Source organism: Doryrhamphus excisus, chromosome 13, assembly GCF_030265055.1.
Source record: "Doryrhamphus excisus isolate RoL2022-K1 chromosome 13, RoL_Dexc_1.0, whole genome shotgun sequence".
In the NCBI taxonomy this organism is placed as follows: domain Eukaryota; kingdom Metazoa; phylum Chordata; class Actinopteri; order Syngnathiformes; family Syngnathidae; genus Doryrhamphus; species Doryrhamphus excisus.
The window spans coordinates 16,122,517-16,133,828 of record NC_080478.1 but is presented as its reverse complement, the minus strand read 5'-3'; the positions used below and the strand labels follow the sequence as shown (position 1 = coordinate 16,133,828).

The 11,312-nt window shown below is 40.5% G+C and overlaps 1 protein-coding gene across 2 annotated transcripts; it reads right to left on the bottom strand.

Moving 5' to 3' along the window:
- Positions 1-478: 478 nt before the first annotated feature.
- Positions 479-11,042, bottom strand: prox2 (prospero homeobox 2). Of its 2 annotated transcripts, XM_058090473.1 has the most exons (5): positions 10,961-11,042; positions 8,458-10,011; positions 5,719-5,829; positions 4,296-4,490; positions 479-2,197 (listed from the first exon to the last, which is right to left on the bottom strand). In XM_058090473.1, the coding sequence occupies exons 2-5, from the start codon at positions 9,967-9,969 to the stop codon at positions 2,030-2,032; spliced, it is 1,986 nt and encodes a 661-aa protein (XP_057946456.1). In that variant the 5' UTR covers positions 9,970-10,011; positions 10,961-11,042; the 3' UTR covers positions 479-2,029. The 2 variants fall into 2 exon arrangements, with proteins under 2 accessions (XP_057946456.1, XP_057946458.1); XM_058090475.1 differs by lacking the exons at positions 479-2,197; positions 4,296-4,490 and adding an exon at positions 4,660-5,230.
- Between the last annotated feature and the right edge of the window lie 270 nt (positions 11,043-11,312).

The window sequence follows — 11,312 nt, the reverse complement described above, 5'->3', positions numbered from 1 at the left end:
ATCATTTGTTATGATGATTGTGTGGCTCAATATGGATGAATCCCAGCGGTTGCCATGTCATCCAACTTGCGTGTATGCTTTTTCAATCAGTGTGCTTTGAGCGGCTGCCTGGAAGAAAGAACCAGTGGGTTTGTGGAATTCTGCTTCGGTGGCACAACTGTGTTATGAGGTCACCTCGGGCATTAGTCATGAGGAGGGAATGCATTGTGGCTGTTTTTAAGAAAATGCCAGTTGTCGGCATCCGCAGTGAATGAAGGCCTTAGAAAGTTGACTTGAATTGGCTTCGCTGAACAATGTGAACAGAATAGTTTGGGTGCACGTGGATTAGAGGCACCTTCAGGGATCGAAGCTGGAACGCAGTATTTTCATATTTCACCATGTGTAGCTGAAAGTAAAGCATTTAACGGAATCTTTTTGGATGAAGGTGATGATGAAAGAAAACCACAATCACTTGGTTTCGCATAATTTAGAGCACCTTTAATTTGATCCATTCATTACACTCTATACTACTGATATATCTCAAAATAATTGTACTTTACATCATCAAAGCTTTCCCCTTTGTCCTCAAAGTCACTTCCATTATTTCCAAATGCACTTTATATCAAGCAAATAGTTTATAGCATAATCACATTCTGACAGATACAGTATAAGTGCATGTTTTTTTGTGTTTTTCCACAATTCACAGCTATGGAAAAAGTGTCAAAACTCTCAATACACATCGATAGTAAGTCAGCATCACGCAACATTATAATACTTCATCATAGGAATGGGCAAAATAATCATAATAGTGTAGATGACCGTAACCAGCAGAGGTGCTGATGAATTAGTTTGAACTATTTTGCTGTGTAAAGACGACACTACTTTGGGAAGAGGTACATCGATGTGGACCTCTGCTGTGGCACGAATCCTTCAGACAGCTTTACTCTGATGAATACATCTCTGGCATTGAAACAGTAGTACTTCCATCCCATTAAAAAGCACAGCAGAATTGTTATGACGTCTGCTTCGCAACTTGGAAGTTCTGGGTTGGTTGATGTCACCCCCCCCGAAAAAAAAACTAAACTAGATGCTTAAACTTGTCCATGAGTGTAATAGTTCTTTGTATGTGCTCTGATTTACAGTTGACCAGTCTCAAGTGTATACAGTCTCTCACCCAATGTCACCTGGGGTAGACTCCAGCTATAAACCATGACCCTGAACAGTCAAAGCTGGGGATGTGCACAATGTTTCCACATACAGAAAAATGTAAGCATGTGGGAGACACACCCAGACCGACCCAATGTACAGTGCTGAACACGTGGATGTCATAAACACAAGAAAACATAGAAATCTATCAAAAAAAAAACTAAAAAAAAGTTCTGGTTATTTATTTGGCAAATAAAACGAACACAAGTCATTTTTCAGAATAACCAAAAAATGTACCGTATAATTAGAACAGCTTGAAATGCTTTTATTATTCAGGAATTCACATCTTAATTAATAAATAATGATGTGCTTTATAATTTATTCTGGATATTTTTTTTTGTCCAATAAAACAGTAAATTAGAAAATTCATAGATAATCGGGGTGTGATTTAATATTTGTTCAGCACTGTCAGTCAACATACCAACAAAAATGAGTTATGGGCCATAAATGACACCGGGCTGCACTTTGGACACCTCTGGAAAAAGCAGTAGAAAATGAATAAATGAGACTTAATTACAATGGATTCATTGTTAATTTTCCCAATAGTCATTCAAGAAATGATATACTTCTGTTAACAATACTGAAAAAGTAAGATTACATCTTTGTAAACATTTAGCACACCTATTCATTTTTCAAAGGTACCAAGGCTGTACTGATTCTACAAGTACAAGTAAACACTACACAACCAAATAATAATCCACAAAAACGCTAACAAGAATATTAACAACCTACCTACGGTATCACAACTACATTTTAATTCACTAAAAAGCACTACAAGAAATAATACTCCAGTGGCTAACTTCCAACGTCACCAAACTCCTATGTTTCTTCTGTCCACTTTCAACTACAAATAGGATGATGTCTTGAATTCCTCCGGAACGTCACTGTCCAGTTTACAAATCACCTTGTAGATGGCCTTTTTCCATGACGGGTCGGAATCTTTGGCCGCAGAAATGGCTTTGTAAAATTCATGCAAAGTAATCTCAGCGACCTCCAGGAATTTGTCCGGAACCTTTAAAAGAAGGGAAATAACGAGACTGAGCGAAGGCAGCAATGCTAAAACAATCTCATACATTCAAATATGACTTTGTTCTAATGTTGCACAACCACTGACGAATGAAGCAAGACGACCTGTGTTGTTAGCGTTCCCAACACGTTATTCATCAATTTAGTTGATGAAAAGGATGATCTATTTTCTTTTCATCACACAGACACACACACACACACACAAATTATAGATGTAGTCTAACTATTATATGCTTCAAAACAGAAGCTGTTTTAATTAGCTGGACTTGCTGGAATTGTACTAAACATTCAGTTGTTCGCTTGTGCATCATATGGTGGGAATAATAATCAATAAGTGGTTTAATTCATCATTAAGAATTTTGTCAATTGGTTGATTCATCGCATGTTGAAGTGAGTTAAAACAAAATGCAGTAGCAGGCTGCAACCAGCAGAGGCGCTGTTTATACAGTTTGTGTTCAGGATGTTAGCTGTGGATTTGTTTTTTTCTTCCATTGTTTCATTTAATGTCCAAACTTTTTTCCACACCTTGCTTTATCATTAGTTAATACTTTCAAACTTTCATTTTGGCTTTTTGCTCTATTGTCTGCTTTTAATTTCACTTTTACATCGTGCCAGGGGCAAGTAAAAACAAAGCTGGGCTCCACAAATGGAGTTTGTGCACTTTGGACACCGCTGATTAGATTCATGTTTAATCATGATAAAAAAAATTGGAAACAGAGATGGATTATTCTTCAATTAAAAATATCCAAAATAAACATATATTTTAGTATTGTCTGCCATCTAAAATTACTATTAAAATTTCATTTTTATTGGTTTTAAATGTATGTCTAATTGATCATTAATTTAACTTGTAGCCAGTCTATAACTGATCTTTCCTGTGAGTGGGTGGTTATGTTCCAAGCCCCCACTGCAAATGGGCAAAAACCCCATGTATGTATGTATTATATACTGTATTATATACTATGTACAGTAATACCTTGTTTTACAAGGTTAGTTGGTTCCAGGTTGCTTCTAAATGCTTGGTATTAGTTATTAGGATTTTGGTAATTTAGCCATTTTTATGTTTGAAAAAGTATGATTTTTGGATTAATAATATGACCTAGTCAACCACAAAACTGTGATGATTTATTATTATTATTATATTGTGAAAAACAATGATAATGATAATAAAAATTTGAACCACGACTTGGCGAGGGACAACTGTACTTATAAAATGTGAAGTTAGAGTACACAACATCATGTCGTTTCTAATGCTGACAAATATTGTATCTGTGCCCTCTGCAGGATTCATACCACAGCACTCTTTTTCCACTGCAGATAGCGCTATATAACCACTTTGTATTTAAGTTACAGAACCACAAGTCGGCAGGAATCCAATGCACAGATATCACTGTCCGGCAATGCATTTGAATTATTCACTATTTATATCTAATTTATAGTTATTTGTCAGAATAAAAGTAGACCAGTTTAAGAAGAAAAAAGACGAGGAGTCCATACAAACATCCATAGTGTTTAAGCATACCTTGTCACCTAAAAAGGATGACAATATGCTAAAAAAAATGTTCATTTTGTTACTTTATCATGTGTCCAGTTCATCCTAAAATTAGTATATCACATACCTTAACGAAAGGACATCTAGTGTCCAGTTAGCACAACAGTTGTTGGTATAAGTTATTTTTCTTTCCTGATTCAAAGCATCGCTGGGAAAGGAATGTCTTAGTCCCAAGATAAAGAAAACGGTCACATCCCTTTCCCACCGAGTGGCCTTCTGCCTCGGAATCCACAGCATCTTTCTCAGCATTCCGCATCAGTAGCAATCTCGGCCTCGCTGAGGCGTACGGGTCCTCTAATCCCAAGTTGTTTTAGCCGGATTTTGCGGCTTCCTCTTCCCACAGTTTGCTAAAGCATCACTCTGGAGTTTAGATAATGGCAGCGAAGGCTGGCGAGCCACAGGTGCAGTGTGACACATCGGTTCAGCAGGAGGCTGAGCACGAGAAGAACGTGCAGGAGTTCTGCTATACACTACCTCAGCAAGGACGCACAGTCACAGTATGGCAATTTGAGAAGCAATAAGCGACACTTACGTGGAAGTCATTAGCCTTATTGTAGTGCATGTTGAGTGCACGGAACAGCTCGGAGTCTCTGCTGACTGTGATGTCGTTGACTTCGGTGACGCCGTCTACGATGGCTTGGCGAGCAAACTTCTCCATTTGGATGTAGTAGAACTCTCGGAAGTTGCTGAACCACTTGATCAGCTGAGATGTGATGCAGCGGTTGAACTGAAAAGAGGACAAAATATCAAAGATGTTTCAATAAAACGACAGCAAATACTAAGAGGGGGGGCTGTGGTGTCTTGAGGCAATGAATCATAACCCCCCCCCCCATATAAAAAGGTACAAAAGAGCGATGATTCATTTTTGAATACAACTGGTCATTCCTATCTGAGACTTCAATTAAATCAGACCAAATTAAAATGATTAAGTGCTGTGCTTCTAAATCAAATGAATGAAATGGACTCTGTGGCAGATTGGGTGCCATTAAAGACTCACGCAATAATTGACTGTGGTAACATGAGTTCGTTACCTGTGGGGCAAAATTCCAGCTAATAGTCTGTCACTCTTGGAGACACAAATTGCACTGATCTTTTTTTCCCACCAGTAAAAAAACATCTGCCAGGCCCGTGTATTTCTAAACTCAATCTTGACATTAGTCGTGTTATTCTATCTCATCATCCAGAAAGATGAGCGAAAGAAAAAACGGCCTAAGGGCTGGGCAGGCATCAAAGACGCTTCTCCTTCCACTGGTGTGAGAACGCCGAGTGGTAAGGACACAAGGAAGCTTCTCTCTTGTTGACTCGGGCTGATAGGATGGAATCAGACACTGGGATTAGGTGCTCTTTTGTTCGGTGCCACTTCCCACCGCCAGATTGTGAGCAAGGAGGAGACGTTCGCAGGCCGCTGCCACACCATCCTCCCCCCTGACCCTAGGGTCAGCTTGGATTGGGATGCAGGGGGCCACACTGAGGGAGAAGACAGAGGAGGTTTTGGAGAACTTTGCAAAACGAAGGCCGAGGCAGGGGACGGTGTTAAAAGAGATGATGCAAAGACAAAAAGGATGGCGGGAGAGAGCTAAGAGTCACGGCTTAACGCAAGACCACAAGAGGCCAACAGGATGTTGTGTTTAGGGCCAGCAAAGTTTTTAATACCGACTCTCTGTTGACACTCAATAGCAATGCCTTGCCTAGAGAGTCCTTTGTCACTCCATTTGCTGACTGGAGAGGCCTTTTTCAAACAGAGAATGGCTCTGTATCTCCCTCTGCCCCCAGGACACACGAGCAGCTCAGTCGCTTTGTTATTTAAACCCTCTGCGTTTTTGTTTCTCTCCTCCGACACACTGCTGCTGCTCTCTGTCCCAAACACACACTGAAAAGTTGATACCAGGGGAGTTAAACGCAGGAGACAGTTCTAGACTACGGGTTCTTAACATTTCAAAATATAAAAATATTACCTTGACATCAGGGAAGAATGTCTTCAAGACATTGGAGCTGGGGTAGCGGGTGTAGAAGAACATCAATTTGGCCTTCTTCAGGTGACTCGGGGTGAGACCCTCCTGGATGTTCATGATCACGTTAAGGCACAAAAGCAAAATGATAGTGGAGCAGAGTATTGTGTTGCATCGGTCTTTCTGCTAAATTCAATTTGGCTGAAGACTCACTCGGCATTAAGCACACAGTCAATAATGACCCTAACATGTGCTTATTGGCAAAACAGAATTACGAATTAGATTAGGGATTTTTAATTAGCGAGCAAAGCACTTCATGGCTGGCTGTTAAGAAGAAAGAGGGGCTAATTTAAAGACAACATATGTCGCGCTCTGTTTTTCGCGGAATAAAGATGAAGTTCAAGGTACTTTCGTTTTGATTTTATTGCTAAAAGATTTAGATATAAAAATAAATTTCGTTTAATGGGCAAAGTTACAACTGAACTTTTTCCACCCTGTGGCAATGAAAATAGTATGGAGCATTTCCTATATAGTCCATCACAATGCCCCAGGTCACAAAATGTCTTCATCAGGCCACAACAGAATACATTTATTAAAAAAGCCTACCTTTGAAACAAGGATGTGGGAATGAAAGATTAATGCGTTATTGTTCAAAGAGAAGCAGCGCCCTTTTAAGATAAAAATAAAAGACAATTCTTCTCGCCACAACATATTTAAAACGAATTTTGGGGGGTGATGCTCTCCATGAGGTATAACAAATATAATCACATTGATGATAGACATCACGCTCTTGTTCAGCTGTCGTAAGCAATTGAACAACTTGTCTGACGTTGGTTTTCCTTCTGCGTTCGCATGAGTCAAAGCGCTGTCATCTTTCACTTCATCTTGTTCAATTTTGTGCATTCTGACAAAGGCACCCAACAACATGTGCTCAAGACAAGAGCTCAAGTGTTATGGTTGGGAGGCACTTGTGGTTTTTCCACCAGCACTCAGATGTGACCTTTTAGATGCACCCCCATCACTGTGATGATGGAGAAATAGATCCTGCACCTTTTCAAGTATGGAAAAAAAAAAAAAAGATGCTTCCTGAAACAGAACACGATGCTTTCTCTGCCTTTGAAAAATCGGCTTTTGTTCCTGGCAATTCTTATCAAAGCCTTGTATTCCTTTTTATTTGTCTTTTTCCAGACTTAAAGTCATTACTCTGCTCAGATTAAAGAAGATGCCATAATTTTCAATGGAGGGAGCGAGATCAAAGAAATGAATTCTCCTTGAAGTTACTGCCGCTGCCCATTCTGAAACGGACATCTGCCAGTCAACGCTTAAGTACAGTGTGTTCAAACAGAGGGAAATGCTAACTGAATCTCCAAACATTGTGTCAATACAAGTACAAGATAGAATAGTAGAATAGTTTCTTTTCTTTTTCTGGATACACTGCAGTCAAATAGTACTTAAGTCTATTTGACAATAGTACAATATTGTGATATTGAACTTAAATCCTTTTAGTGACTCTGAAGTGAATCAGATACTTGATTCACTTGAGTCACTCATCAAAAAGCAACAATTTGTGAATCGGGTATTCAAACCAGTGGAGTCACTCGTTGCAGAGAACATATGCAGGAACAAGTTCCAACCCCAGATTCTCACGTTCTGACACGTTTCCTTTTTTTAAATTTGATTTCCGATTTTGAGTCCCGATTCAGGTAAAAACAGGCAATTTTTAGGTTAAGCTGTCAATGTTTCTATAACACCCAACCACTAGAGATCTCCAGTGAAGGCTGCATAAGGAATGTCATTTGTGCACGAGGGTCGCGGGGGGTGATGGAGCCTATCCCAGCTGTCTTCGGGCGAGAGGCGGGGTAAACCCTGGACTGGTCGCCAGCCAATCACAGGGCACATATAGACAAACAACCATTCACACTCACATTCATACCTATGGACAATTTGGAGTCGCCAATTAACCTAGCATGTTTTTGGAATGTGGGAGGAAACCGGAGTACCCGGAGAAAACCCACGCATGCACGGGGAGAACATGCAAACTCCACACAGAGATGGCCGAGGGTGGAATTGAACCCTGGTCTCCTAGCTGTGAGGTCTGCGCGCTAACCACTAGACCGCCGTGCCGCCCCTATACAAATAATGTTAATTCAAAATATGGTTCCATGGTAGGCAGAGCCGGAAGAGAAGGAGCGGCAACATAGCCCAACAGATTCAAACCCAATCAAGGATCATAACATGTGGCTCATTGAAAACTGGTCAGCTATTTACTTTTCTCTCACCAAACAATTTAACAACCAGAACAACAACTATTTGTTGACTATTTAGTGGACCTGATTGACGACATATTGTGTCTTGAAACAACTGAGACTTCAAGATACTTGGCTGAAAATGGCAAAAGCGCTGACGAGTTATTATGAACATATTTGATGCCCGAAGAAGAAGAATATAACATTAAGATGTTAAGTAACATCCATGAAGACCTCCATTGTGGGCATTATTCCGAGCCAGTGGCTCCAGGAGAAATAGCCAGGAAAAATAATTACATTATAGTCAATCAAGGATTTTTTTTCATATGGTATGCTATAGGGATTACTGTTTTTTTCACTTCAATTAATTTATTTGAAATTGTGGCCCAAACAACTCATTCATGTGTCAGAATTCCAATGCGGTTTCTTTTATCTCATTCTTTTAGCCCGCATCTCATTAAAGGTGAAAAGCAGTGGTTACTTTGTGAAAGGATATGTTGAGAGACATGTAGGGGTTTCGCTCGGCCACACTCTGCAGCTCGCCACACTCCAGTTTAACATGAGGAAGGCACAGGTTGTCCACGGTGACCGGCCCCAGGGCAGACGGGCGAGGGTGGTGGCTGAGGTGGCCGGGTGTTACCTTGGATCTCAATGCGATGGTTTCCCAAGGTAAGTCCACTGGGTCTGGAGAGGTTCTGTCCATTGAATGGGGCATGCAGTGGAGTCCTGCAAAGTTAGAATGCGGGCCATACTTGAGAAGGTGCTCCAGAATCTGACTATCATGAAGAGGGGTGTTGTAGTTGAACTGGAATGGCGTTTGGTGTACAGGGTAGGGCCGTTTTACTGTTGAAGTGACCGAGCTCAGAGGCGACGTCACAGGTTTGCGGACCACCAGTGACAGAGCCTCTGTCTGGTCTTGGTGCACATCTGAGTTTTCATAATACTCCAAAGAGTGGGTCTTGACGGAACCCTCTTCGGCCTGTAGCTGCTCATGTGTGGAGCTGTCCGATTGGTTCTTTCTGCCAGTACCTGAGCTGATCTGCATGTCTGGCGACGGGCACATTCGCTGTTGAGAGGACAGGTCCAGCCCTGATGTGGACACCTTTGTTAACACCCGATCCACACACTCGTTCACAGCTCTGGAGAGCTCCTGCTTCAGGATTTCCCGAAGGTTCTGATTCTCTCTTTGGTGTGCAAGGTGACCGACTACTTTAATTCTGTCTTCACCCTCTAAAATCACTCGACTTTTCTTCCTGTCAAAAGCATCATCAGCGCTTTCTGTCAGAGTGTCGCAATCAATGGTTCCAGCTTGATCATGATCAGCATCTCCCTGGTTGTAAACTTGAAGGATTTTTTCCTGGAGCTGACGCAGAAGTTTCTGCATACTGTGGAGTTGCTCTTTCAGTTTGTGGCACTCCTCATCCTTGGTGTTAGTATCATCATCGTCATTTCTAGATTTTCTAGTTGCCGGTCCTCCAATGCTGTGTTCCTGATGCTGAGGGAGTCGTTGCTTGCGTTTGTTCTCCCGATATGCCTCTCTGCACTCCCTGGTGTCTCGGCCATCAGCGTCGGGCCTCTCATTGTCTCCATGTTGCCTGCTGTTGGGTGAACCAGCCATCACTCTGATAATGTTCTCTACCCTGGCTCTCTTTGCTTGCAGGTGGTCTGTCATAGGGTGTTCTGCCTCTGGGCTGCACCTCACAGAGATGTGTCCATTCGGGGAGGATGCTTCTACTGTGCTGTCCTTTGAGGACACACTACTGCGGTCCTCCTGTCCAGAGTCAGTAGCATTTGTGTTGGAGAGGTAGTACTGGCTTTCATCAAGCACTCTTTTGCTGTTGTGGATGGTCTTCCGGAGAAGTTGCGAAATGATGGATCCGCTGGAGTAGGGGGCAAGTGGCTCATCGTAGATATTTCTGCGTAAGCAAGGCAGCATGACACTGTGTTTGTCATCCTCAAGGCGACCTTCAGTGGAGTGGTGTACACTCTGATCAGAGGCGCTTAGGTTCATGTTGGTCAAGAGCTTCAATGACACTGTTTGCAAAACCACAATCTGAAAATACAGGGACAAATGAACACAAGAATAACGTTGTCAAGTCATAAAGAAGCACATACAATTTGCAAAGGCTAATAAAAACACCTCCACTGAGTGTCTGTTAATTTTCCTTCTACGGTAAACCTAAAGAGGATACGTGTCTGATTTTTTTTGTCTCAAGACAAGAAGACAAAGGCTTATTCACATATGATGGTGTTTATTAAATATTTTGACAAATGAAAACTTTGATCTTGAGCATGACAAGAATGTGTTCCTTTTATCTCATGATATTGTTATATAACTTAATCAAACATCAATTTACTCATCCTCTGATAATCTGAAAGTCACCTCTCACTGGTTTTCATTTTCTGTAAGTGCGCATGTATAATTTCACAAAATGAACATTGTGCATTACTAAATAAGTGAATTGTTACTGATTAAATACAGCTGGAATAGATGGAATTTGATTGCATTTTTGTACATATCACATAGAACACTGAAATTAGCTTTTTCGTAAAACTGAGTTAGTCTTAATATCTATAAAATGTAATTGATGGCAAACCAGAGAATATCCTTGAGAGCATACTTTATTGTAATATTAATATATTTATTCTTCTAATAACTAGTATTCTTTCCTATCAGATTATTTATTATTTATTTATTATATTATTTTTATTACAAACAACAATTTAATTAATTATAAAAATGACAATATATGACTTCAATTAACATTCATCATGATTGTACACACATTTTTTAAATGGCACGCACCTTATATAAAGTAGTGTAATTATTTCTTGGCCAATGAATTAACTGTGTCGGTTAATAGGTTCTACCTCTCTAGCACATGATTACAGTTTTGAAAAATACTGCTGAAAAGATCCCATATATGTATCCTATATATTTAAAAATAATGTAAGAAAGTGTTGGTTTAAGTGCCAAAAAGTGAGTAAAGGAGCCTCCTTACCTGTTGCTGGGCTGATGGCCTCACGCATACTGTGAAGTGAGCGGTGCACGAGAGCGTATAGTGGGCTTAGGGGGCGTGGTCGTGAGAAGAAGTTAGTGTCAATTAACTCTCTGATCTTCGGGTTTTACTTTAAAGTCCAACAATGCCCATGCAAAAAATGTGAATATGTGAAAATGTGAAGATATTTATAGCCTGAACTTTCCTTTAGGTTATTTGTGTCCAACGTATTGTTATCTGTATACCTTATGAATGGCACAATCATATAGTTGACCAAAATCAACTGTGCATTTTGAGGAAAAGGAGGGCGGTGTTATTATACCAAATAGAATACCAAATATGGCTTGTCAACACG